This window comes from Pithys albifrons, chromosome 2, assembly GCF_047495875.1.
Source record: "Pithys albifrons albifrons isolate INPA30051 chromosome 2, PitAlb_v1, whole genome shotgun sequence".
NCBI classification, from domain to species: domain Eukaryota; kingdom Metazoa; phylum Chordata; class Aves; order Passeriformes; family Thamnophilidae; genus Pithys; species Pithys albifrons.
In genome coordinates, this window is record NC_092459.1 from 117,800,230 (window position 1) to 117,828,174 (window position 27,945).

General features: G+C 51.5%; 2 protein-coding genes and 1 long non-coding RNA gene across 4 annotated transcripts; 2 read left to right on the forward strand and 1 right to left on the reverse strand.

Moving 5' to 3' along the window:
• The first annotated feature begins 160 nt into the window (after nt 1-160).
• On the forward strand, nt 161-7,771 carry FBLN7 (fibulin 7). Of its 2 annotated transcripts, XM_071547569.1 has the most exons (8): nt 161-310; nt 1,548-1,707; nt 2,168-2,338; nt 2,726-2,851; nt 2,922-3,059; nt 3,992-4,129; nt 5,280-5,418; nt 6,347-7,771. In XM_071547569.1, exons 1-8 carry the CDS (start codon nt 209-211, stop codon nt 6,720-6,722), a joined length of 1,350 nt encoding a protein of 449 aa, XP_071403670.1. In that variant the 5' UTR covers nt 161-208; the 3' UTR covers nt 6,723-7,771. The 2 variants fall into 2 exon arrangements, with proteins under 2 accessions (XP_071403670.1, XP_071403669.1); XM_071547568.1 differs by lacking the exon at nt 161-310 and having other exon boundaries at nt 839-1,707.
• On the reverse strand, nt 2,326-11,554 carry LOC139668137 (uncharacterized). The gene is made up of 5 exons (XR_011696981.1): nt 11,400-11,554; nt 9,480-9,557; nt 4,510-4,583; nt 3,994-4,121; nt 2,326-3,812 (listed from the first exon to the last, which is right to left on the reverse strand). It is a non-coding gene; the product is annotated as an uncharacterized lncRNA (long non-coding RNA).
• On the forward strand, nt 10,954-27,758 carry ZC3H6 (zinc finger CCCH-type containing 6). The gene is made up of 12 exons (XM_071547567.1): nt 10,954-11,686; nt 15,797-15,977; nt 16,414-16,539; nt 17,036-17,291; nt 18,991-19,112; nt 19,217-19,333; nt 20,414-20,525; nt 21,070-21,179; nt 21,753-22,006; nt 23,336-23,829; nt 24,244-24,483; nt 25,362-27,758. The coding sequence occupies exons 1-12, from the start codon at nt 11,595-11,597 to the stop codon at nt 26,840-26,842; spliced, it is 3,585 nt and encodes a 1,194-aa protein (XP_071403668.1). The 5' UTR covers nt 10,954-11,594; the 3' UTR covers nt 26,843-27,758.
• The last annotated feature ends 187 nt before the right edge of the window (nt 27,759-27,945 follow it).

A 27,945-nucleotide genomic window follows, 5' to 3' on the forward strand; every position in this document is an offset into this window, starting at 1 on the left:
GGGACAGGGATGCGCGGGGCCGTGCCGGTGTCCCGGGATGGATGCGCGGGGCCGTGCCGGTGTTCCGGGACAGGGATGCGCGGGCCGTGCCGGCGCCGGGGCGGGGAAGCGCCGCGTCCCCTGCACGGGGCAGCGCGGGGGCGGCGCGGGCGGGGCGGGGAGAGCGCGGGGCAGCCGGTCCCGGAGAGCGGTGTGGCCGCACCGCACCATGCCGGGGGTGCCGGGGGTGCGGAGGGCGCGGGGCCGCCTCCCGCCGCTGCTGCTGCTGCTGCCGCTGCTGCTGCCGCTCCCGGCCGCGCCGGCCGCCCAGGTGAGCGGGGAGCGGGACCCGGGAGGGGTTTTCGGGGGGGCACAGGGCTCTTCTCCCCTTCCCGCCCCCTCCCCGGGGTCGGAGCGCCCCGACAGTCCTGCAGTGCAACCCCTGCTCCTGTTCTTGCCCCGGCAAACAGGTGGGCAAAGTCCCAAACCGCGCTGAAACCGCGCCTGGCTTCGTTCGGGATTTTTCCCTTCTTCCCCTACACCTGGAGCTGCCCCCGAGCACACCGGGAGCAAAGAATCCCCGTTTGGGGCTTCCGAGGGGGACTCACGGCTTCACGATGGCTCAGCATCCCGCCGGCGCTCGCGCTGGCTCCCGGCGTTAAACCCAGCCCTAACAAAGAGCTGTTTATTAAAGCCAGCGACGCGCCAGCATCTATTTGCTTTGGCCTCCCTTCCTTTGGGATCGGGGTATCCCAGAGCTGCAGCACAGTCCGGCTCATCCCCACCGGCAGCCCGGGACCCCCAGACTGCTCCCAGGGAACCAGAGGACACCCAGCACGTTCTGTGCTTGGGATGGTGTGTTTCTCCTCCCGTTTTGGAAACGGGAATAATTTCAGTGTGGTTATGGAAAAGGGGAAAGGAATCCCTTGGTCCAGGTGAGGCAGAGCCCACCAGTTCCACTCGCTTTCGTGGAGCTCCACAGCCCACAGCCCCCAGCCCAGCCCCTCTCTGCTCTCTCCCCGCTGTCTTCCCTGGATCTCTGAGCTCTGGAACTGCCTTTTGCTCTTTTTCCTCGGTTTCAAGTCAATTCCACAGGAATCCCATAATAACGGTGCCCGTCTCCGGCATGACTCAGTCCCGAGGGAGTGATCGGTTTGCAGGCAGGAGTCCCACCAGCGTTCCTGGCCCCGGCAGAGCTCACAAGACAGCTGTTTTCCTCTTACTTTGTCATGTGGAAGCAGGACAGGGCTCTGTAGCTCCAGCAGGATGAAACATGAGTTATAGCATCTCTCCAGGGCTATCAGAGCGATCCCAGCCCTGCCCGGAGCGCGGCGTCACCCGGGTAAATTCCAGGGAGGAAGCCTGAATTGAGGACTTCTTGCCCAGGTGGAAAAAACTCCTGAATCTGGGTAAATGGGAGGGGAAATACAAAATCTGGGATGTCATTTGATGCAGAGGAGCTCCTGCACGAGCCTCCTCGCTCGGGGGGCAGGCGGGATCCAGGATGGTGCAGCAGCGCCGGGGCTGGGGCGGGATCCCCATTCCCGTCCCCATCCCTGTTCCCGCAGAGCTGTCTCAGCAGGCAGCAGCTCCTGGGCGCCATCCGGCAGATGCAGCAGCTGCTCAAGGGGCAGGAGACGCGTTTTTCCGAAGGGCTCCGCGCCATGAGGAGCCGGCTCAGCTCCCTCCACTCCACCCTGGCCAGGGCTGCTCCCGAGGCACCCAGGGGTGAGTCCTTCCCATGGCCTCAGAGCATCTGGGTTGGGCACGGGCAGCTCGGGATGCTCAGGGCCGGGACAGGTGCCAGTCTGGGCATCTCCACACCTGGATTCATGGTGGCAATTCCTGCTGTGAATTCAAGCCCTTCTCTGGCCTGGGAAGATGTGGGAGAGTGAAAAGGGGGAGAAGCTCTTACTGGCAAAGCCAAGCACTGCTGGGAAAGCACTGGAGTGGGCTGGAAAACTGGTGTCTCCAGCAAAAAAGCCACAGTCTGGTGCTGGGAGTGTGGACTGGCACCAACCCCCTGCCAATCCTGGCATCCCTGCTGGGGCTGGATGTGGTCAGCAGGACAATATTCCAGGAAAATAACACCTAAAGGAAGGCTTGGAGGGACTGGGTGGGCTCAGGGAGAGTTGGGATGGGAAGGATAAGGGCCCCCAAGACTGACACCCTCCCTGTGGTCTCACAGTCTCCTGTCCTGCCCTCCAAGCCCCCACGGATGGGAGGAAGTTCGGCACCAAGTATTTGGTGGAGCACGAGGTTCACTTCACCTGTGATGTGGGTTTCCAGCTCCAGGGCTCCAGCACTCGGATGTGCCAGGCCAATGGCACCTGGAGTGGGCAGGAGCCCCGTTGTGAAGGTACCGCTCATTCCCTGCCCAGGAATGTCCTTTGGAAGAGCAGGATGTACTGTGGCTTTATTTGAGTAAAGGGGGCTTTGAGGATTCACCAGATGGGAAGGGATTGCAGCTCCTTCCCAACATCCCACGGATGCTGCAGCTCCACGGGATGGTACTTTGGGATGATCCTGAGTGCTGGTCATCCAACATCCCAGGGATGGTGCAGCCCCAGCACTTTGGGCTTCCTCATCCTTAAGGAAAACTGGGGATTACAGCTGGAGCCTCTGAAGCAGCTCAGCAGCAAAGATGAGGGGGAAAAGCATCGGAGCACTGTGGGGTCCAAAGCATCCCAGTGCGTGTGGCATTCCCAGAAGGAGGTAACATGGAATGTGGCTGCTTTTTCCACAGAGATCAGTGAGTGCTCGAGCAGCCCCTGCCAGAATGGTGGGACGTGCCTGGAGGGGTCCAACCAGTTCCAATGCCTGTGTCCCCAGCAGTGGACTGGGAGCACCTGCCAGTACCGGGCACAGACGGGTGGGTGACCCTCACTGGGGGGCACTGGGGGTGTTTGGTGCCCCCTCCTCATCCCAGCGTGTCCCCCCAGCTCCTCCCACCCGGAGCGGGACGGACGGTCCCGCCTTCAGCCACCGGCCGCGCTGTGCCCAGGTGGCCCAGAGCCAGCAGTGCAGCTGCGATCCCGGGTTCCACATGAGCGGAATGGCCTCCAACGGGCTCTGCCAGGGTGAGCCACGCCGGGAATCGGGACAGGACTGGGATGTGGGGCCCTCATGGAGTCACAGGACGGGGCAGCTGGTCCCACCATCCCACAGCACGTGGCACAGGGTTTTGTCCAGGCTCCATACCCTCCCTGGGCAATCTGCTCCAATGTTCAGTGGAACTTTCTGGGCATCAGTTCCTGCCCATTCCCTCTTGTCCCACTGCCAGGCACCCCTGGGCAGAGCCTGGTCCAGCCTGACACCTCCCTTTGGATACTAATGGACATAGATGGGGTCCTCTCTCATCCATCTCTTCCTGAGGCTGAACTGCCCCAGCTCCTTCATCCCTTGTAGGAGATGCTCCAGTCCCTTCAGTACCTCCTCTGGACCTGCTCCAGGAGCTCCTCCCTCCAGTCCTGAGGAGCCCAAACCTGGACACAGCACTGCAGATGCACCTGCCCAGGGTTGAACAGAGGGGCAGGATCCCTTCCCTGACCTGCTGGCAATGCTCTTCCTGATGCATCTCAGGATCCCATTGGCCTTCCTGGTCCCATGGTCATGGACAGCTTGGTGTCCCCAGGTCCTTCTCCATGGAGCTGCTTCCCAGGCTGTGCTGGTGCCCGGGGTTGTTCCTCCCCAGGTGCAGGACTTGCATTTGCCATTGTGGAATTCCAGACAGTTCCTCTCTGCCCATCTCTCCAGCCTGTCCATGTCCTTCTGAAGGGCTGCACAGCTCTCTGGGAAGTTGCTGAGGAGGCTCCAACTCCTTTATCCAAGTCCTGGATGGATGAGTTAAAACTGGGCCCAGTGCTGACCCCTGGGGACAGATCCCAGCCAGACCCTCTGCCACTGATCCCAATCCCCTGGGATTCACCATCAGCCAGTTCCCAACCCACCTGCCTGCCCACTCTTCCCAAGTTTTCCCAGGAGGATGCTGGCTCAATCCCTGTCTCCACAGACCTCGATGAGTGTGAGGTGTTCCAGCGGGATGGGGGTCCCCGGCTCTGCGTCCACTCCTGTGTCAACATCCCCGGCTCCTTCCGCTGCTCCTGCCCCCCTGGATATGCCCTTCTGGGAGATGGGAAGAGCTGTGAAGGTGAGAGGGGCTGGAATCCACAGGTTCCTTCTCCTTTCTCCCCCCTTTCTCTCCATTCCCACCCCCCGAGATCCAAGGGGTTGGCATGGAGAGGGTGGAGCGGAGAGGAGGGTGAGGATAGAGGGATGTTTTGGGGGATGGAGGTGGATGGAGGATGTTTAGGTTGGAGGGAGCTCTGGCTGGATGTGGAGCTGGGCAAGGAAATGCATCCCAGGGTTGGGAGGGAAGGGAAAACTCCACCACAGAGCTTCAAACCCACCCCTCCCCCCCCCAAAATGAAAGGAAAATGCTTTCCTGGATCTCCTCTCCCTCCTTTCCCCCTCCCTTTTCCCCTTTCCCTTTTCTCTCTTCCTCTCCCCTTTCCCCTTCCCCTCTCTTACCTTCTCCTCCAGAGGGAAGGACGATGATTGAGAAAGGCTTTTGGGCTGCACCCCCTGAAATTCCCAGGGAATCCCTGGAAAGAACCAAAAACCATGTTAAAACCCCAGAATTCCACAGCAAGGGATCAGCTCAGAGGGCAGCAGTGTCTCTCCCAGTCCCAGGGAAGTTGGGATGAGGGTGGGAATGGTGGCAGGACAGACCTGTTGAAAGTCTCCTCCTGAAAAACAGAGCATTTTTCTGCTGGAAGTGTTGATTGCTGCAGTTCAGGGTGAGAAAATCCTGCTGCTATCCCCTTTTCTCCTGGATTTCCATGTGTTGCATGGCATCTTAATCCTCCCAGCAAATCCTCTGCAATCCAACTCCTCCAGGTGTCCCAGGGGTGTTTAGTCAATAAAAAGGGATGGTGTTTCCAAACAACTGAGCAGGAAGTTTGGAAAAGCAGCTGCCCTTACCCCTTGCTGGCCCAGGGCAGAGTTTGAGGAGAGGAGATGGGATTTTGGGATGCTCCCAGCTCAGTTGGTTAAAACTTGGTTGGAATAATGCCAAGGTCATGGGTTCAATCCCCTGTGTGGGCCATTGACTTAAGAGTTGGACTCAGTGATCCTTGTGGGTCCCTCCAACTCAGAACAGTCTGTGAATCTCTGTGAAAAGTGCTCTTTAATATATTTTGGATTGGGTTTGACCCATTGCAAGGTGGTTTTGGCTATTTTCTGCCAGAAGGAACATCAAAAGGAGGTCAGCTGGAGTTTCCTGGGGTCCTGTTTTCCAGACATCGACGAGTGTTCCCTGTCCCAGGATAACTGCACGGGCGGGAGCAGCTGCATCAACACCGGGGGCGGGTTCCAGTGTGTCATCCCCCGGTGTCCCCCGGCCGTTGGGAACGTCTCCTACGTCCAAACATCCCCGTTGTAAGTGTTGGGCACAACCCCCAGGGCACAGCATCCCTGTGGATCCCACACCGGGGCACAACCCCCAGGGCACAGCATCCCTGTGGATCCCACACCGTGGATCCCCCAAACCCTCTGATTCCAATGGGATGAAGTTCAACAAGGCCAAGTGCAGGTCCTGCCCTTTGGCCACCCCAACCTCCTGCAGCATTCCAGGCTGGGCACAGAGTGGCTGGAGAGCAGCCAGGCAGAGGGACCTGGGGACATTGAGGGACAGGAAGCTCAACAGGAGCCAACAGTGTGCCCAGGTGGCCAAGAAGGCCAATGGAATCCTGGCCTGGATCCAAACTAGCGTGGCCAGCAGGCCCAGGGCAGTGACCCTTCCTCTGGACTCTGCCTTGGTGAGGCCACACCTTGAGTGTTGTGTTCAGTTCTGGGCCCCTCAGTTCAGGAAAGAGATTGAGGGGCTGGAGCGGGGCCAGAGAAGAGCAAAGAGGCTGGAGAAGGGACTGGAGCACAAGTGCTGTGGGGAGAGGCTGAGGGAGCTGGGGGTGTTCAGCCTGGAGAAGAGGAGGCTCAGAGGTGACCTCAGCACTGTCTGGAACTGCCTGAAGGGAAGTTGTGGCCAGGTGGGGGTTGGTCTCTTCTCCCAGGCATTCAGCAATAGGACAAGGGGGCACGATGGGCTCAAGCTCTGCCAGGGGAAATTGAAGTTGGAGATCAGAAAAAACTTCTTTGCAGAGAGAGTGCTCAGGCATTGGAATGGGCTGCCCAGAGAGGGGGTGGATTCCCCATCCCTGGAGGTTTTTCAACTGAGCTTGGCCGTGCCACTGAGTGCCATGATCTGGTAAAGGGACTGGAGTTGGCCCAAGGGTTGGACTTGATGATCTCGGAGGGCTTTTCCAACTCAATTGATTCTGTGATTCTCTCCCTGCTTTTCCCTTCGCAGCCAGTGCGAGCGCAACCCCTGCCCGATGGAGAGCCGGGCGTGCCACCAGGCTCCCAAAACCATCTCGTTCCACTACCTGGCGCTGCCCTCGCGGGTCCCGACCCCCGCGCCGCTGTTCCGCATGGCCACGGCGGGAGCCCCGGGCCGGCCCGGCCCCGACAGCCTCCGCTTCGGCATCGCCGGCGGCGGCCACAGCCGCGGGCAGTTCGTGGTGCAGCGCTCGGACCGGCACACCGGGGAGCTCATCCTGGTGCAGAGCCTGCAGGGCCCTCAGACCATCCAGGTGGACGTGGACATGTCCGAGTACCTGGAGAGGGTGTTCCTGGCCAAGCACGTGTCCAAAATCACCCTCTTTGTCTCCGCCTTTGAGTTTTAGGGGCGGCGGCGGCGGCTCCCGGTGCCCGCTCTGCCTCCTCCTGCTCCCGGGATATCCCGCTCCGGAGCCAGCCAGGCTCCCCGCTGTCCCAAGGTGCTTCCCGGGGGGATTTACACCTGCCGAGTGCAGCAGGAAACCCCAGATGAGGTGGGAAAGAAGTGGGAAGCGGGAATCCATCCTCAGCCCCGGCTCCAGAGGGATGATGTCCTACAACCACGGCCCTGATTTCCTTGGGAGTCCAGTTTTTCCTTTAGGAAGGCAGTGAGGCTGAGTGTGTGGGAGAAGGGAGGCTCCTGGCCTTTCCCGCTCTCCTCCTTGCTGGTCTGGGATTGCTTGGACCCCAGCTCCCTAAAAACACACCTCTGCTTCCCTCTGGATGCTGAGAATCCTCCTGGCAGCCTGTGGGGATTGAGGTCTGGTGCCTTAATCCCCTGGGATTGATCAGGGCTGGGAAACTTCTGGCTGGCTCCTGGTGCCCTCCTTGGCACGCTGGGCAAAGGAGGAATCCCGGGGCTACCCCTGCTCACTAAACCTCCCCATGGGGATCCCTCATGGATCCTCATGGCTGTCTGTGGAGGTGGGGATATCCCCATCTCCATCAGCCACAGCCTCCATCCTGGTGTAGGAACATTGGGAAGAGCTGGGATTCGGCTTTTCCCAGGGGGATTCACACTCTGCTTGTGCATGTCCTGCCATTCTGCATGTTCCCACATTCTGCTGGATTTAGTACAATTAAAGGGTGATATAAAGGATGTCACTGGAGTGAAGCACCGTGCGGATGGTGGGAATGCTCATCTGGAGCTGTCTGGGAGAGCTCCAGGTCTAGGAAGGCAAGAACTTGTTATCCAGTTTTATTTTCCTGCCTTACATTACTTGGAAGGGGCTGGCTGGAAGATTCCCCCTGGAGCATTCCCATCCCTGAGCATCTTCTCTGGGAATCCTCATCCCGAGCATCCCCATCCCTGAGCATCCTTCTCCCCCAGGAATTCTCACCCTCAGCAGCCTTTCCCACTGGGGAATCCTCATCCCTGAGCATCCTCACTCTGGAGCATCCTCATCCCTAGGAATCCCTACCCTGGAGCATCCTCATCCCTAGGAATCCCTACCCTGGAGCATCCTCATCCCTAGGAATCCCTACCCTGGAGCATCCTCATCCCTAGGAATCCCTACCCTGGAGCATCCTCATCCCTAGGAATCCCCACCCTGGAGTATCCTCATCCTTAGGAATCCTCACCCTGGAGCATCCTCATCCTTAGGAATCCCCACACTGGAGCATCCTCATCCCTAGGAATCCTCACCCCAGAGTATCCTGCTGAGCTGCACCCACTCAACCCCTTCCCAGTCCTTGCCCCAGGGAGAGAGACTTCCCAAGACTGATCTGTCTCCTTAGGGGGATGGATCCCTGCATCCTTTGGGGGATCAACTCCCAGACTTTTTGGGGGTACAGCCTCTCTGTGGGAGCTTGGGAAGGGGTGGGATCTCTCCTGGCAGAACAAGGAGGGACATTCAGGGGCTGCTGCCGGTGGATAGAGGATGTTTGGATTGGCAGGAGCTCCAGAAGGATGTGAAGCAGGCAGGGAAATGCATCCCAGGGTTGTGCTGCAGGATAGAGGGGGAAAACTTCCTTAAAAAAACCCCCAAAATGAAAATAAAATGATTTCCTGGGAGCATGGCTGCTTCTCCTTCTCCTTCTTTCTCCTTCTCCTTCTCCTCCTTCTCCTTCTTCTCCTTCTCCTCCTCCTTCTCTTCTTTCTCTTTCTTCTCCTTCTCCTCCTCCTTCTCTTCTTTCTCTTTCTTCTCCTTCTCCTTTTCCTCTTCCTCCTCCTCCACCTCCTTTTCCTCCTTTTTCTTCTCCTCCTCCTTCTTCATCTCCTTCTCTTTATCCTTCTCCTCCTTCTCCTCTTCCTCTTCCTTCTCCTCCTTCTCCTCCTCCTCCTCCTTCTCTTCCTCCTCCTCCTTCTCCTCTTCCTTCTCCTTCTCCTCCTCCTCCTCCTCCTTCACCTTCTCCTTCTCTTCCTCCTCCTCCTCCTCCCTTTCCCCCTCCCATTCCCTGGCAGTTCCCAGCCTGGCTGGTTGGTTCCTACACCAGGCCATGACCGTATTTTGGGATGATAACAAAATCTGGGAGCCAAACCTCAGGAATCTGGGAGAGGACAAGCTCCTGCTGGGGCAGGACAGTTTCCATGTGCTGCTTTCCATGGATACCACAGCCGGAGTCGGGCGCCTGGACCGCGCTCCGGAGGCTTTTCCTTGTGGAACAATTCCAAGCTGACAACATTTTCCTAATTCCCGAGGCCAGGATGAGCTGCTTTCTCCCTTCCAGCCCTGGAAAAGTTTAAGGTTGGCTCTCTGGGCTGCAAATCTCTGGCTGCCATCCCAGCTGACTCAAGGAGATCCTTCCCAGAGCGGCTGCTCCGGCACCTTTCAGACTTCCCGAGGCTGGAATGTGCACAGGGAGGCTCTTCCAGCCCTGAAATACAATTTACCTTGGGATAATAATATTTTGGAGTGGAAAAAATAGCTGGAAAAGCCTCCCCTTTGGTGGGCACAGCTGGCTCCAGATGTGCTGCCCCAAGGAGGGGATGCAAAGGAAGAAGGAGAGAAATCCAGTGCCTTGGAATTTGGGAGATTGGGTTGGGAAGGCATTCCCTCTCCTCCTAATTCCATGAGGAGGGCCAGGCACCAAGCTCAGAGCAGGGGCTGATGAGACAACTGTGATGTCTCATCCTATTTTTCTCCTCATCCTCCTCCACTTACCAAACTCCACTCCTGACAGGCCTTTCCCAGATGAACATCCCAAATCCGGAGCATTCCAGAGCTTCTCCTCCCTCTGAGCTGCAATTAAAGGAATGACAATTATTACACACACAGAGGAACATCAAATCACCTTCAACCACAGGATAAAACTGGGACATTCAACCAAAATTGAAGGTTTTTCCCTCTTATTCTCCATTTCAAATCCCGTTTTCTCTTCCCTGTAGCCGGGGGAGATGATGCTGAGCCTTGTGGGCACCACAGGGTTAAAATTCCCCAAATTTTGCTACTAGGGTGGTGCTTGGCCCAAGAAATTAGGAATTAATAGGGAAAATAACTCCAAATGACACAGAACTTTAACTGGGAAAATGAAATAAAACAAGAAGGAGAGTAAAAAACTGACAGTAAATGAACTCCGAGTGATTTTCCAAAATAACTCCAAATAACACAGAACTTTAACTGGGAAAATCAAATCAAACCAGAGGGAGAAGTAAAAAAGTAAAGTAAATGAACCCCAAGTGATTTTCTGAGGTTCCTGGGAAAGCTGGTGCTGATTTAGGTGTTTATTTGTCTTCACTGAGTTTGCCTCCAACGTCTTTCTCACCCACAGACCCAAGAAATCCTCACTGAATCCTCACCTTGCAGGAAAACCCTTCCCAAGATCCCTCTACTGGGAGGCTCAGACCCTTCAACACTAAAATAACGTCACCAAGAGGAGTTAATTAAAGTTATTTAAAGAATTACCAACAATTGGGCTTGAGGAAACAAAGACTCTGCACTAAAACAACTTCCCAGCTTGGAATACCCAAAGTGTGGCCAGACAGGGCTTTTTTTTTACAATTTTCTACTGCTCCAAAACAGCAATAAAATCAAAGACTCTGGATCCAAACAGGATTAAAGCAACCCGGCAGGGCACGCTGCGATGGCGGGGCCGGCGCTGTGGCCACAAGCTCTTAGTTAATTACTGTTGCCGTCACTAATTAGCGGCGCGGGCCGGGCCCCCTCACGCGCCGCCGCCAGGGGGCGCTGCCGCCCGCCGTGAGGGGCGTGGCCTCGGCCATGACGCAACAGCCTCGCGGCGCTGCCCGGCCCGGTGTGCCCGCCAGGCGGAAGCGCCGCCTCCCTTTTCCCCCCTCGTTTTTCCCAGTATTTTCCTTCTCTTCCCACCCCGTTCCCGATGGCGGGGCAGGGGGGAGGAAAAAGCGCGTCCCGGATGGCGCCGCCATCACGTGGCGGGCGGGGATGGAAAAGGGGAGGGGGGGAGCACGTGACGCCGCGCGCCTTCAGGCCACGCCCCCTTCGCGCGCGCACGGCGGGGCCGAGCGGGAGGGGCGGGGCCCGCTCGTGACGTCACCGCGGGCGTGTGAGTGGCGTGGCCACGGGCCAATGAGCGCGCGAGGCGGTGCGGCGGCGGCCAATGGGAGCGCGGAGGGGGCGGGACGAGGGCGTGGCAGGGCGAGGCGGCGGCGGCGGCGGCGTGAGGGGACGCGGCGCCATCGCGGCCCCGGCGGGCGCAGAAGACGCTGTGGCGGCGGCGGCGGCGGCGTGTGCGGGCCGCGGGCGCTGAGCGAGCGTGTGCGGGCACAAAGCGCCGGGGGCCGCTGCCGCCGCCGCTGCTGTCGCCGCCGTTCTTCCTCCTCCTCCTCCACCACCTCTTCCTCCTCCTCCTCCCTCAGCCGCCGCCGCCATTTTGTGCGAGTGCCTCGCGCGGGCGCCATGTTTGTAAGGAAGAATTAGGGCCGCCATCTCCGGCCAGCAGCACCTCCCTCCCCCCGTGTGTGTGTCCTCCCGCTCTCCTGTGCCCCGGGGCTGCCGCTCGAGCCGCCGCCGCCGCCGCCGCCTGCCCGCAGCGCCCGCGCGGGGCGGCCGGGCCCGGGCGCTGAGTGCCCGTTAGTGTCTCACTAAGTAACCGTGAGTGCAAACCTTCATCATCTCTCCTCACTGAGGGGCCCGGCCCTCCTCCTCCTCCTCACCGAGCCGCCCCCAGCGCGGCCGTGCGCGCCGCCGCCGCCGCCGCCTCCTCCCGCCGCTCCGCTCCGCACCGCGGGCAGCGGCGGGGCCCTGCCTTCCTCCACCTCCCTCCTCCTCCTCCTCCTCACCACACCACAGCCAGGCACAATGGCCTTTGAAAGCCTGTTCTCCAAACCCCCAAACCCAGTTCTTGACCCAAACATGCCCGACTCTGACAGGCAACATGCAGGGGACGAAAGGTCGAGTAACATTCTTCTCTCTCTCCGCTTCTCATAATGGTGGTACTTAGTGGGGTGATGCTGGTAATGCTGATGATGCTGATGATGATGCTCTGTTAATTGCCTGAGGGGGTTAACGATGTTTTTGGGGGGGCAGGTCACCTTCAGGCTGGACCGGGGAGGTGGTGGGGGGAATGCAAGGAGGGGAGGGCGGGTGTCACTGCATTAAAAGTGCATTTTTTTTTAGCAAGGTTTTAATTTTTCCTTACGGGCTGCATGCTTTTTTACATCTTCCTTGGTTTATTCTGGCTGGGCAGGGGGGCTGTTTGCCATTCTTTCCATAAATTGCACTTTCCAGGGGTGTCTGTGGAATGTCACCATTGTTCTCTGTCTCAGGCAGGAAAGGGTGCTCCGACTGGGGCGGGTTTTTTATTTTTGGCTGGTTTTGTTGATACCACAATCTCTCACTAGAGCCATATTTAACGTCATTTTCTTGCCAGATTCCACCTTACACATTTAACTGGATCTTTTTTTATGCAGATTAAGGGCTGACTGACGTTATCTTTGCCACCTCTCAATCCCCATGCGCAGAACCAGAGTCCTGTTCCTGGTGAAAGGACCTCTGTTCCTCCCTCCCTCTTTCCCTCCCTCCCTCCCTTTCTCTCCTGCAGCTGCTGGAAATTCAAACCCTTTCTCCACGCAGCCCTGGCCTTCCCAACTAGTTCCAAAAATACTCTGCCAGGGTGGCAACTACCTGGTTAGTCCTTCAGCCCACACCAACTCAGAGCATTCCTGGCACGGCTGCAGGAGTTGAAAACGTTGTTTTTTTGGGATTCCCTCAGCTTGGCCTCCCCCACACGGCTCCACAACCCTCTGTGGTGCTTCAGAGGGCTGGAAAACACTGGGGAAAACAAACAGACAAAGGAAAAAACAAAAGTGCTTGTGAGCAAACGCCAACAGATTCCCCACGGGAGAGAGTCCCTAATTCCGTGTGCAAAGTGGGAAGTGATCCCAAAATAGTCCTGGGATTTAGGGAGAGGGTCAGGGCAGAGCCCAGAGCTGCTGATTCTGGTTGGGAAGTGATCCCAGAATAGTCCTGGGATTCAGGGAGAGGTTCAGGGCAGAGCCCAGATCTGCTGGGTCTTGTTTTCCTCTTCCTGCTTCTTGTCAGGAATTGAGAAGTGGTACCAGGACAATCCTGGGATTGAGGGAGAGGGTCAGGGCAGAGCCTGGAGCTGCTGGGTCTTGTTTTGTCCTTCCCTTGTCGTTGGGAAGTGCTCCCAAAATAGTCCTGGGATTCAGAGAGAGGGTCAGGGCAGAGCCTGGAGCTGCTGGGTCTTGTTTTGTCCCTCCTACTTGTTGGGAATTGATCCCAAAATAGTCCTGGGATTCAGGGAGAGGTTCAAGGCACAGCCCAGATCTTCTGGGTCTTGTTTTTCCTTTCCTGCTTCTTGTCAGGAATTGGGAAGTGGTACCAGGACAATCCTGGGATTCAGGGAGAGGGTCAGGGCAGAGCCTGAAGCTGCTGAGTCCTTGTTTTCCCCTTCCTGCTCATCCTTGGGAAAGGCTGGAAGTTTTGTCCTGCTCTGTGTTCCATGTGCTGTTCCCAGAGGCCCCCCAGGAGCCCACTGGGATTGCTGGAGCTGTGCTGGGAATTCCTGGAGTCAGGCTGGGCCTTTTCACTCCCCAGGGATGGAAAATATCCAACGTTTGCAGGTCCTCATTGAGGCCAGGCCTGAGTGGCTCCGGGCTGTGCTGGGAGCAGAGTTATTCCAGCCTGGAATTCAGCCATTCCCACCAGCACAGCCAGTTGGGCCACTGGTAAATTGGGCAACAGAGCCAGGAAGTGCCACCTCATACTCTTAATTAATTCTAATTTCTAAACGTTGCTTTATAATGTTGTAATTCCCCAAGTGAAAAGCAACAATAAACACGACCTGGGAAATCAAATTTTTTGTAAAATAAAAGCACCAACTCCCCAAGTTTTTGTGTCCCATCAGGTGACAAATCCAGAACCAGCAGAACCAGTTCACTACTGGGGCCATCACAGGTTCCCTCAGTTTGTGCAGCAGGAACTGGGGGCATTTGTGGGAATATTTTTAGTTTTATCTATAGAATTATAAAGAAGTTGCTCAGTAGAAAATAGCAGAACCCCCTGTCTGTTCCCAGTTTGAATATTCCAAGTTGGAAGGTTGTTTTAATCCTGTTTGGATCCAGAGTCTTTGATTTTATTGCTGTATTGGAGCAGTAGGAAATTGTAAAAAACAAGCCCTGTCTGGCCACACTTTGGGTATTCCAAGCTGGGAAGTTGTTTTAGTGCAGACTCTTTGTTTCCTCAAGCCCAATTGTTGGTAATTCTTTAAATAACTTTAACTCCTCTTGGTGACCTTATGTTAGTGTTGAAGGGTCTGAGCCTCCCAATAGAGGGATCTTGGGAAGGGTTTTCCTGCAAGGTGAGGATTCAGTGAGGATTTCTTGGGTCTGTGGGCGAGAAAGACGTTGGAGACAAACTCAGTGAAGACAAATAAACACCTAAATCAGCACCAGCTTTCCCAGGAACCTCAGAAAATCACTTGGGGTTCATTTACTGTCAGGTTTTACTCTCCCTGTGATTTTATTTCATTTTCCCAGTTAAAGTTCTGTGTCATTTGGAGTTATTTTCCTTATTAATTCCTAATTTCTCGGGCCCAGCACCACCCTAGCAGCAAAATTTGGGGAATTTTCACCCTCTAATTTAGTTTTATTTTAAACATAGAATTCTAACAGAATCGTATTTCATTATTAAATCATTATTATCTTAATTATTGAGCTTCTTATAATTTTTTAAACCTGTTGAGGGCACTGTGATGGAAGATTAAATTAAATTAAATTAAATTTAGGCCTACTTGGCTAAATCCATAACATTTTCCCTCAATAATTCTGGACCAGTGTCCCAAACACCTGGAGGGGCTTAAATTCTCTTGCACTGTTTAAACTAAAATATGATTCTTTTTAAATCAGCCCTGAATCAAACCTAAAATTTAGAGATTTGAGGCTTGAGATTTAAAAATAACTGAGAAAACACATCCTGGGGTTGGAGCTTGGCCTTAAGGAGCTTGAGGGGTAAACCTTCTTTGGGCCCAAGGAGTTCTATTTTTAGGAATGGCCCGGGATGAGGTCAAGGAATGGGAGTTAAAGGCCAGATTTGCCATTGAGAGAGCAGAGTTTGGGCCTTGCTGAGCTGGGGCTTTGTCTGGGGTTGGATTTGCCCTTCCCAAATCTCTGTGGCTGCTCAGGGATTTCACCAGTCGGATTCTCCGTGGGTTCTGTGCTGCTCTAGGAATCCTCTGGGACAGTGGGAATGCTCTCTGGGATTGTTTCCCACCCCCATCCGGCTCTGAGTGTCTGGAGGGTGTGGAAGAGGGAGGGAATTGGGAAGGCTGAGCTCTCCTTTCCTGGTGCAGAGCTCCAGGTCGGGATTAAAATGGGAATAAACCCCTCCAAAACATGAGAATTCCTGCCCTGTTTTCTTTGAAGCATTCCTTGGAAAATAACTTTTCCCAGGACCATTGTCTTTCCAATTCACATTTATCCAGTTGGGTTTATTTGTTTTTTCCTTTTTACATTTTGGAAGTTCAGTGCTGGAAGATGCTTGGATGTTGTGGAATAAATTTAGGGATTAGAGGACTTGGATGATCTTCTCCCTGACATGCAATCCAGGGGATTGTGTTACTGAGGTGGTTTTACCTGGAAAGTTATTCCAGGATGTGGCCCAGAGGGGGAAACCTGAGTGCTCTTCCCAAGGGAAGTGGGAATGACCTGATTCCTAAAGAACATTCCCAGTAGGTATTTTAGGAGGAGAATTTCATTGATCCTTGAGGGAACAGATTTACCTGATGTTGTCAAAATATAATTGGTTTTTTTTGGGATAGCTGCAGGTGTTTCAGGAATATTTATGCTCCAGTTCCACTTCATTGTAATTCCAAGAGATTCCAGGCTGTGGGAGATCATCCAGCTTTTCCCTGGCATATCCATTTATCCCAAAAATCACAGCTTGGGGTTGCTTCAAACTTTTTAATCACTATTTTTCCAGTGATAAGAAGGTGGATAATGCCCTGGAATTTCATTGTCCTGCTGTTTTTCCTCCTGCAGAGAGGATGGGGAGCTGGAGGACGGGGAGATCGACGACGCTGCCTATGAGGATGTGAAGGAGCACAGCACAAGGGGGGAGGACAGGCAGAAAACAGACAAGGGCCACCGGAAATCCCGGAAAAAACGCAAAAAAGAGAAGGAAAAGAAGAAATCCAAAAGGAGGAGGCGGGACAAGCATAAGGTGAGGAAAAAATGAAATATTGGAGGGGCTGCTTGGAGTGCAGGTTTCCAGGTTTAGACCAGAATCCAGGGAGTTGGAGAAGGAAAGGAAAATTGTGTTAGTACCATTAAGACTTGAACTGGTTTTAAAGTTAATCCATGGACACTGGGACCAGTCATGGGAGCTGAACTGCAGGGATCTGGGAGTTTTCAGGACAAGAGGCAAAATCTAAATTTATAATTTCACTTTTTGTGCTGATTATTTATGGAAGAAAAGATTTCAGGCAGGTGAAGTGAATTCTTCAGGAAAATGCATTTAAGAGAGATTTTAATGGACTTCAGCACAAGAGATGAATAAAACTTGATCCTGGCAAATGAAACCTGCTGATTCTTTCCTACAGCAGAGAGTTCCTTTGAAACCCCCTGCAGTTCCAGAGCTCTCTTGTGCTTTTTTCCAGCATAATTCCCCTTCCAGCGATGACAGCTCCGACTACAGCCACGACTCCGACCTGGAGCGCCCGGAGCGGCCCCACAAGAAAAGCAGCAGCTCTTCCTACAGGGACTATGATTCCTCCTTCAGTCAGGTGGGAAGTTGGGAAATGGAGTCTGCAGGTCTTTAGTGAGGGGCCATTGAAAGTGCCAGTGTAAACAATGTGGGTTTGGAATTCTGGATTTCAGGGAGCACAACTAGTTCTCATCTCCCTGGGGAGATTCCCAGATGGAAAGCAGGATCTGTGGCAGAAAGGAGGTCCAAAAAAGCTTAATATTTTTTCCATGTGGCACCAAGACTTAAGGAATATTTATTATTATTAAGGAATCTTTTCTTGCCTGTTTTGGATTTAAACCAGAATAAGAGGAAGCAGCTGCTGAAAAGCCACTTTTCAATATCTAAAGTTGATTCAGTTTGTCCTGGTTTTCCTCAGTCTGGGAATCAAAAATGACCATTCTTCCCAAACAACTGATTTTCATTGATGCTTTTTTGGGCAAATTGGGAATAAACCAGCCCAAAAGAGGGAATTTTAGAGCACTGTGGGGTTTGGAACTGTGGAGTTGCTTCCTAATGCAATCCCTTTCCTACAGCATGGCCACATGTCAGGGAATTACATGAGTTCCCAGAAAATGCAGCATAAAAAAAATGTCAAAAGTAAGGAATACGACGACTACAGTCACTACAGTGATGAAAACTTTGGGAATTACAATGATGAGGAAAAGGATGAGGACTTTGCTGACCAGCTGAAACAGTACAGACAAGCCAAGGAGACCTCCAGTGGGGATCTGGGACCTCCATTCCCAAAGGAACCGGTGAAGAAACAGGGGATGAAAGGCATCCAGAAAGGTAAGGGAATGTGGGGGCAGCAGTTGTGCTGTGGATCATTCTGGGATGGAGTCCTGGATGAGGGAATGGGCCAGGGATGGATTTCCTGGCACCAAACATTTCAGGTAGTTGGGCTGCTTAGAAAGAACATTTCCAACAGCAAAAAAAAGGGAGAGAGTTAGTTCATTCCATGATATCACTGGAGAACCATTTTCCCTTAATTTCATTGTTTCAGGAGGTCATTCCTGTTTTCCAGGCATTTCCCAGCCAGGGAACAATTGTCCTTCCTGTTTTCCAGGCATTTCCCAGAATTGTCATTCCTGTTTTCCAGGCATTTCCCAGAATTGTCGTTCCTGTTTCTCAGTGAGGGAACAATTGTCCTTCCTGTTTTCCAGGCATTTCCCAGAATTGTCATTCCTGTTTTCCAGGCATTTCCCAGAATTGTCGTTCCTGTTTCTCAGTGAGGGAACAATTGTCCTTCCTGTTTTCCAGGCATTTCCCAGAATTGTCATTCCTGTTTTCCAGGCATTTCCCAGAATTGTCGTTCCTGTTTCTCAGTGAGGGAACAATTGTCCTTCCTGTTTTCCAGGCATTTCCCAGAATTGTCCTTCCCGTTTTCCAGGCATTTCCCAGAATTGTCATTCCTGTTTTCCAGGCATTTCCCAGAATTGTCGTTCCTGTTTCTCAGTGAGGGAACAATTGTCCTTCCTGTTTTCCAGGCATTTCCCAGAATTGTCATTCCTGTTTTCCAGGCATTTCCCAGAATTGTCGTTCCTGTTTCTCAGTGAGGGAACAATTGTCCTTCCTGTTTTCCAGGCATTTCCCAGAATTGTCATTCCTGTTTTCCAGGCATTTCCCAGAATTGTCGTTCCTGTTTCTCAGTGAGGGAACAATTGTCCTTCCTGTTTTCCAGGCATTTCCCAGAATTGTCCTTCCCGTTTTCCAGGCATTTCCCAGAATTGTCATTCCTGTTTTCCAGGCATTTCCCAGAATTGTCATTCCTGTTTTCCAGGCGTTTCCCAGAATTGTCATTCCTGTTTTCCAGGCGTTTCCCAGAATTGTCATTCCTGTTTTCCAGGCGTTTCCCAGAATTGTCATTCCTGTTTTCCAGACGTTTCCCAGAATTGTCATTCCTGTTTTCCAGGCGTTTCCCAGAATTGTCATTCCTGTTTTCCAGGCATTTCCCAGAATTGTCCTTCCTGTTTCCCAGTGAGGGAACAATTGTCCTTGCTGTTTTCCAGGCATTTCCCAGCCAGGGAACAATTGTCATTGCTGTTTTCCAGGCATTTCCCAGAATTGTCCTTGCTGTTTTCCAGACATTTCCCAGCCAGGGAACAATTGTCAATGCTGTTTTCCAGGCATTTCCCAGAATTGTTCTTCCTGTTTCCCAGTGAGGGAACAATTGTCCTTCCTGTTTTCCAGGCATTTCCCAGCCAGGGAACAATTGTCCTTCCTGTTTTCCAGGCGTTTCCTAGAATTGTCCTTGCTGTTTTCCAGACATTTCCCAGCCAGGGAACAATTGTCATTGCTGTTTTCCAGGCATTTCCCAGAATTGTCCTTCCTGTTTTCCAGTGAGGGAAGAATTGTCCTTGCTGTTTTCCAGACATTTCCCAGCCAGGGAACAATTGTCATTGCTGTTTTCCAGGCATTTCCCAGCCAGGGAACAATTGTCCTTCCTGTTTTCCAGGCATTTCCCAGAATTGTCCTTGCTGTTTTCCAGGCATTTCCCAGCGAGGCAACAATTACAGCGTGGGCCGAGGGCGTGGGATGCAGAAGAAACTGAAGCGCAAAGATCGTGGAAGGGGCAGAGGAGGCAACAAAGGCTCCGATGGCTTCCATGAGGTACCTGGAATTCCATCCTTATTCCCAGTTCTGGGATCACCAGTGCACCAAACTGGAGCTGATGTTTGAGCAGCACCAGTGAAACAGGGATTGGTGTTTTCCAGGATGGCAAACCAGTGAAGAAATGGGTGAATATGAGCCAGGAGTTCATCAACCAGCACACGGTGGAGCACAAGGGCAAACAGATCTGTAAATATTTCCTCGAGGGCAGGTGCATTAAGGTACATTTTTAATTCTCTTGTTTTTATTTAATTCTTAAAGAAAACTTGGCTGTTGCACCTCACTCTTCTGGTGTTTCGAGGATTTATTGATAAATCCAGAATTATTTGTCAAAAACATCCCCTTCTGTCACACATTTTTAGTTTAATTTCTATTAAATTCTATTCAATTTACTCTATTAAAGTTACAATGTTTTATTACAGAGTGGTGACAGAAAACAAGCTGCTGTTACTGTCTCAGGCCCTTTCTCTGCCTCCACCTTGGAACTGGCATTAAAAAGGCATTTAAACAAATATTTTCCTGAATTATTTTCCCTAAAACATCTGACAGCATCATGAATTTACACTGACAGTGTGTCCCATGTAAATGTGATACAAATCATGTTATCATGATAGAAAGATCTCACAGGTCTGGAATCCAGACAGGCAGCAATTCCTGAATATATTAAATTATTTGTGCCCTGCTAATTTGGAAACCTTGATTTGTAAGTGATTTCTCTTTAAAAAGTGGGGTTGTTAAAACACACTTAAACCACTGGGGGCTTCAATCACTTTATTTGGTTCCTCAGGATTTAGAAGTGGAATATTTTGTTTCTTTCTCAAATGGTCAAAATAAAGGTAAAAATTATTGGAAATAGTGTTTTTCTTGCTGCCTTTAAATATTTCTGGCTCAGTGAGATGAGGATTTGCTGCCACCTTCAGTTTTAAAAGAAGCTGAAAGAGCATTTGGTGTCTTGGTCATGTAAGTAAAATAAATACATAAATTCCCTGCCCAGCAAAATAATCCTAATGGATAACAGGATATGTGGAAAATAATTCAGGAAAATAGTTGTTTAAATGCCTTCTTAATGTGAATTCCAAGGTGGAGGCAGAGAAAGGACCTGAGACAGTAATGGCAGCTTGTTTTCTGTCACCACTCTGTGTATTCCTTTGAAATCCAGGAATTTTCTCCTATTCAGGGTTTTTAGGAACATGATTAGTTTAAATTCAGTTGAGGAGGATGTTCTTCTTCCACTGTGAAATGAAATTACTCAGCACTTCACAAAGGTAATGGTTTTTCCTTGTGTTATGATTTATTTCTAGGGAGAACAGTGTAAATTTGATCACGATGCAGAGATTGAAAAGAAGAAGGAAATCTGCAAGTTTTACATCCAGGGTTACTGCACCAAAGGAGAGAACTGCATTTATTTGCACAATATCCTTTCAAAACACCTGTAAATTCAACTGAGAGTTTCTATTTTTATTGATTAATTTGTATTTATTTTGATACAAGTATTTTTTAAGGGTGTGGTTGTTTCTTTTCTTAAGAGGCTCTACCAAAGACTCTGCAGATCTATTGCAAGATTATTTTTTTACTCAAATACTTACAAGGAAAAATGAGTATAAAATGACTGGTGTTTTGTAAATTTTAAGGATTTTTAACATTTTTGAGGCTAAAACTCCTTCAAGTTTAGACATAATTATCCACATGTTTTTTAACCTCTGATCTGTTCTGTTTGTTCTTGTGTTTTTCTCTGGAATTGAGACTTTTTAATCACAACTTTAAAATCAAAGGCCACAGAAATGTCATTATTAGGAGAATCTTCAATGGGAGCAAGAGGTAAGTTGGTTTTTAGCTTCCAAAATTCTTGACCTACGACATTGGAAGGATGAATTCCTGGTGAAGACTTGAAGGAGAGCTGCCAGCTGGGTTTTCCAAACTTCCCAAACTGTTAGGAATCCTTAATTCCTTGAATTACATGAATTCCCCTGCAAGTTCTACCACACAGGAGCCAAGTGCTACCAAGGAGATAAATGCAAGTTCTCCCACGCTCCCCTGACTGCGGAAACAAAGGAGCTGCTGGACAAGGTGAGGGATCCACACACTGATCCTCACCCCTGGGTTGTGTGGGATATTTGTGTCTCCATCCAGCACTGAAATCATTGGGAATCTTTCCTCTTTGAAGGAAGTGGAGTTGTGGGGATATTCGTGTCTCCATCCAACACTGAAATCGTTGGGAATCTTCCTCTTTGAAGGAAGTGGAGTTGTGGGGATATTCGTGTCTCCATCCAACACTGAAATCATTGGGAATCTTTCCTCTTTGAAGGAAGTGGAGTTGTGGGGATATTCGTGTCTCCATCCAACACTGAAATCGTTGGGTATCTTTCCTCTTTGAAGGAAGTGGAGTTGTGGGGATATTTGTGTCTCCATCCAACACTGAAATCGTTGGGAATCTTCCTCTTTGAAGGAAGTGGAGTTGTGGGGAATTGTCCCTTCGATTTTTCTTCCCGTCTGGGAATTGACGTCCAGTAGTTTTGTAGCATTAATGGCAAGGTGGATTATTTAAATATGTAAATAATATTCAAATAGAGGGTGCAAGACTAAATTGACCTGCAACTCCTGGCAGATTGCTGGAATGTTTGCTCCGTGGCTTTGTTGCAGGTTTTGAATAACGAGGAGGAGCCCCAGAACGAGGACGAGAAGGAGCTGGAGGAGCTCCGGAAGAGAGGGATAGTTCCCCTTCCCAAGCCCCCTCCCGGCGTCGGGCTCCTGCCAACCCCCCCGGAGCAATATCCCTTCTCCGAGTCCGACATGGAAAACTACCAGGATCCTTCAGGGGATTATAAGAAAATCCCATCTCTGTTTGAAATAGTCGTGAAGCCCACTGTGGATTTGGCACACAAGATTGGGAAGAAGTAGGTGTTGGAATTCTGGGTGGAACTCTCCTGAGTGTTTCTCATTTAATGTTGAGTCTTTGTTCCTGTCAGGATTCTGGGATAAGCTGAGGATCTGCCTGATACTGATACCAGAATTACTTAATGCATTCCATAGAAAAGCTTGACCTTCCAGAAGGTCACTCCATTGGCTCTTGGTTTGGCATCTCCTCCTGCAGGTGGAGCAGTTCATTCCCTGCTCCCATCTTTTTGTAATTGGCTTTTTCTTAAGGAAAACTGATGGAGATGAGCCAGTATTGAAAAAAATGTGCTTCCAGCCAAGCTCCATTGTCAGTCAGGATAAGAGGACACGGCCTCAAGTTTCACCAGGGAAGGTTCAAGCTGGACATCAGAAGGAATTTCTTCATGGAAAGGGTGGTCAGGCATTGGAAGGGGCTGCCCAGGGAGGTGATGGAGTCACTGTCCCTGCAGGTGTTCAGGAAGTGGCACTCAGTGCTCTGGTCTAGTGACCAGGCAAAGATTGGACTTATCTCAGAGGTCTTTTCCAGGTTAAATGATTCCATGTGATTCTGTGATATATGGAATGGGTGTAGTTATTAACTCATTTGGAAAATAATTCTGCTCCTTTGGGATTTTTATCCAACTGAAATTGGATAAAAAGTACAAATAAGTACAAATAAGTACTGAGGGAGCTGGGGGTGTTTAGCCTGGAGAAGAGGAGGCTCAGAGGTGACCTCAGCACTGTCTGGAACTCCCTGAAGGGAAGTTCTGGCCAGGTGGGGGTTGGTCTCTTCTCCCAGGCACTCAGCAATAGGACAAGGGGGCATGGGGGGCTCAAGCTCTGCCAGGGGAAATTGAAGTTGGAGATGAGAAAAAACTTCTTTGCAGAGAGAGTGCTCAGGCATTGGAATGGGCTGCCCAGAGAGGGGGTGGATTCCCCATCCCTGGAGGTTTTTCAACTGAGCTTGGCCGTGGCACTGAGTGCCATGATCTGGGAAAGGGACTGGAGTTGGCCCAAGGGTTGGACTTGATGATCTCAGAGGGCTTTTCCAACCCAATCCATTGTGTGATTCTGTGATTCTATGGGTGTGGCACTGAGTGAGAATCCACCACATCTTGATCCAGCCTCACTGTGATCACCAGCCCAGGGCACTCTGTGCCCTGGGCTGGTGATCACAGTGAGGTTGGATCAAGGGTTAGGACTTGATGATCTCGGAGGGCTTTTCCAACCCAATCCATTCTATGATTTTATGATTCTATGATAAGAGTGGGAGGGGGAAGAAAGAGCCAATGGGCTGTCAGGCTTTGTGTAAGACCGAAATTTGATTCCTTAATTTCCTTCTGCTCCAGGCCACCCACGTTCTACAACAGCGCGTCTCCGCCGCGGCCGCCCTTCCAGGGCTCCGACCCGCATTCCCAGCACATGTACAACCCCGGCTCCAGCCCTGGGCCGGGCCCCAGCATGGCCCAGGGCCACAACGGGCCGCCCCTGCACCCCGGCTCGCCCGGGCACCACCCGTGTGGGGGGCCGGGCATGCCGCAGAGCCCCCCCATGCAGGGCGTGCCCCCGGGGTACATGGGCCCCCAGAACCAGGCGGGCATGCCCATGCAGGGGCAGCAGGGGGGCCCGCCCCTCACCCCGCCGGGGCTCGGCGGCTCCTATGGCTCACCTGGGGTGCAGGGGCACATGGTCAACATGCCCAGGGACAACCACTGCCCCCCGGGGCCGCAGTACCAGCAGATGCCTGGGGAGTACGAGGCCATGCAGAACCAGGCCGACTTCTACGACAACTACTATTCCCACCAAGCTGTGCACAACTTCCAGCCAGCCAATAATTCCGGAGGTGAGCACGTCTGCTGGAAGAAACTGGGATAGAAACCTCCTGGAATGTCTTCAGTGTCTTGAGTTTAATTTTTTTTAAATTTTTTGGTTTTTTAATTCTTTTGAGTTTAATTTTTTTCACCTGGTGGTGTCCAGTTGTGTTGGATGTCATGTTTTGCTTCAGGTTTAGACTGGATATTGGGGAGAAATTCTCCCCTGTGAGGGTGGGCAGGCCCTGGCACAGGTCGGGCAGAGAAGCTGTGGATGCCCAATCCCTGGAAGTGTCCAAAGCCACATTGGATGGGGCTTCGAGCCACCTGGTCTAGTGGAAGGGGCTTTAAGGTCCCTTCCAAAGCAAACAATTCCATGATTCCATGATTTATAGCTATGACAACTTCTCTAGGGTAGCTGCTAACTGGGGTTTGTCCTCCTGCAGATGGCACATGGCACGGAGAATTCCCAGACCACCAGGCTCACCTGATGGCTCAGGAGTCGCATCCGGGCGGGAGTGAGTCGGAATGCATGAGCGGCCACATGGGCCACAACCAGGGCCTCAACGTGCCCGACTTCCTGCCAGCCATGCAGAAGGCCCTCTATGCCAGGCTCAGTCAGAAGCACCAGCGGGATGGGGACTCTGCCAGCAGCCAGGGCCAGAGGGCCATGAGCAAAGACGAAGGTGAGGAGGGTTTGTTGGAATTCTCAGCCCAGTTCTGGGCTGTGAATGAGCCTGGAGCAAATCCGTTGATGTTGACTTGCACATCAGTGTTTTATTTGGGATATACAAGCAGCAACTCGGTGTTCTCAGCTCTTCTTCCCACCTTTTAGGATTTTAATACAGGCTCAGTTGCTTTGTCGTAGCTCCAAGGAAGAAGATCCGTGGTAATTTATGGATCTAGTTTGCACTTCTAAAAGGTTTTGTGGTTGATAATTATTTTGGAAAATCCCTGATTGATCCAGAAGATTTTCTTGCGGCCAGGAATGCAGGTGCATCCTGGATCTTGGCTTTTCAGTTGCACCTCTAGAACTTTTTTCTAGAGCAGTATTTTTCCCTCTGTGATACCTTTTAAAATTAAATATTCTCAGTTTCTTCCCATCCTGAATCTTCTCCCCCAGACCTTGGGATTTGGATTATAGTATGGCAGCAGATTTGTCATTTCTCTGGTTTTAAGGGGCCATTTTACTTTTCATTTTTCCATCAAGACTCAGCTTTTAAATGTGGTTTTTGTCTTTTTTTCACTAGTACTGTTAGAATTGTTTGGAAGCAGTTTATTTTCTCAAATTAATATTGATGGATACGGAGAGAGAATGCAGCAGAGTTTGGGAGTGTCTCCACTACCTCCAAGTTTTTTTTGTTATGTCAGTTCTTTGATTAAATCAAGGTTTGTTATTTTATTTTAGATTCTGTTTTTGTAATACAGGGAGTGATGATTTAATATCAGATCTTTTCAGTTTGATTTTACTGAGAAGTTTCTTGTTACGGAGTGAATGTGTTGGATTCCCTGGGGATTATTTGCTCCAATAATCTAAATTCTTTGGAATTTCTTTGGTTTCTAGATGACAATGTCAACTGGTATTCCAGCAGTGAGGAGGAAGAGGGGAGCAGTGTTAAATCAATACTCAAAACCTTAAAGAAACAAAGTGAAAACTTCAGGAATCGACAACAACATTCCACAGAGCAGCACATGCTTGGAATTCCTACGGATCCCAGGCTGGCCAAAGACAAAGGTGTGGGCCCTCAGACTGCTGACCCGAGACTCCGGGCCTCTCCAAGGCCCAATCCCAGGAAACCCTCCGAGTCTGCGTCCCTGGACCCCCGGCTGGCCCGCGATCCGCGGATGCACAAGCTCAGCGAGGGCGGCCATGGTGGCTCCAAGCTGGATTTGCACCACGCCGGAGTGAAAGTCAAGCAGAAAGGGATGGACGATGACGAGGAGGACTCGGAAAGAGAGCTGAGGGAACGGGCTTTTCTCATTCCCTTGGAACCCTTGCCTGGCGTCACGTTAAGGGATCCCCGATCCCAGCTCCGGCAGTTCAGCCACATCAAGATGGACGTGACCCTGATGAAACCCAACTTTGCCAAGCACATCGTGTGGGCCCCCGAGGACTTGCTCCCCATCCCTTTGCCCAAGCCCGACCCCGTCTCTTCCATCAATTTACCTCTCCCTCCGCTCATTGCCGACCAGAGACTGAACAAGCTGCGGAATCTGAAGAACGATCCGCACCCAAACGCGATGCCGGCCGACCCCCGGCTCGCCGCCAAGGCCAAGAACAGCCTGGCGGGCCGGAGCAGCTACCTGGATCCCTCTGCAGATTCCCACACCAGTAGCTCCAGCAAACTGGGGGATCCCCGCTTGCAAAAAAACTTGGATCCCAGACTCCACAGACTGTCGAGTGCAGACACACACCACGGAGTCGGGAAGGATTCCCACCCTGCCAAGTTTGACCCCCGGCTTGCCAGAGCTGCTGCCAGCTCATCCCAGCCCTCGGAAGCCGCGGCTCCGAAACCCGACCCCGACGCTTTGCCTCCCTACGCGCCCAAACTGTCGTCCAGCGGCGTTCGGCTGGGAACGCCCGGCTCCATCTTGAGCGGGATCAGCTTGTACGATCCCAGGGATCACAGCTCGGCCTCGGACACGGCTCCAGCCGGTTTGGGGGAGAACGGAGAGAACCAGAAAAAAAGTATTTTGAAAAATTCCAGTAAAAACGAGCCCAGCCTCGTGGAAGAGGCGCCCATGCAGAAAGCCGCCTCCAACACGGAAAAAGCGACGGAAGGATCAGCGGAAGCTGCTTCAGACAAAGCAAACAGCACCAGTAAATCTCAGGCTAAACACTCCAGCGCTGCTCCTGCCGTGCATAATCTCCCGATCCAGGCTTTGTCGGGATTAATCAGGCCGCAGTACAGCGACCCCAGGCAGGTGAGGCAGCCCGGACAGGTAACGCAGACCCCGGAGAGCGATCCCAACGGGGAGTCGGATGATAAATCCTTAAAAGATGTTTTCAAGACTTTCGATCCAACTGCTTCCCCTTTTTGTTAGCAGATGGTGGCTTTGGAGCCTTTTTACCGTTGTGGATATTGCAGTTCTCTGCTGTTTTGTACCTGGGTTACCTCTTTTGGCTTTATTTATTTTTAAATTATAATTCCCACCACTTTTCAGCTGCTAATCCTGAACCACACGCAGTTCTCCAGTGCTCTCGAGTGTTTGCAAAGCTGTGGTATTTTCTAGAGAATCCTTTTTTTCCAATTTCAGGGAGACTAATAATTGACCTGTAGAAAGGAAACCAATCCCCCCGGATCGTGTTAGAGCTGAGAAAAGCACTTTCATTGTAAATAAGTCATGGAGAATCCCCAGAGCTGTATATGTGTGAGCTGCCTCTTCCCAACCACGACTTAGGTCCGATTGCCACATTTGTATAGATCCAAGCAATATTATGTACATGAATTCCCAGGAGAGACGCCGTTCCAGGACTGCCAAACCCTGAACCGATGGAAAACTTGGTAAATGAATTCCAAGGAAACCGTCGCTCCTCCTTTTCCGATGAGTTGATGTAAGACACGGACAGTTTTTATTCCTGCAGTCAATATTAGTGTAAAAGAGACTCTATCGCATATTGAGGATGAAAAATGTCATATCTTTTAAAAGTATTTTATTCTATGCTGTACATAGAAAAATTGTGAAGTACATAACTAGACAAAGTAACTGTTCAAAGTGGAGAAAACTACATTGTCTAATACGAGAAGAAAAAGGTTTTTATTTAATTTTTTTCCACGCCTACACGATTGGGATTTAGTGCTCCGAGTTCCATTGTGGTGTTCATGTATTTCAACGTATTTTTGTATTCAGCTGCTTAATTTGTATTGCTTTTTTTGTATGGCTGTAACCGCAGTACTTGTATTCATGGTGTCTCGACGACATTTTTAACAAAAAAATTAAAAGGGTACCGTTAATCCTGGTGGTGACTCCATGTAGTGAGGGGCCTGAAGTTGGGACTGGCACAGTGGGATGGTCTGGGGGCTTTTCACACAGCCCTGTGTCTGGTTCTGAGGGCTCTCTGGGAGAGAGTCACTGGTTTCCTCTCAAAACATCGTGCATGTCTTTAATTTCCATGGGAGAACACGACTGTCCTCCAAGCCTCTTGT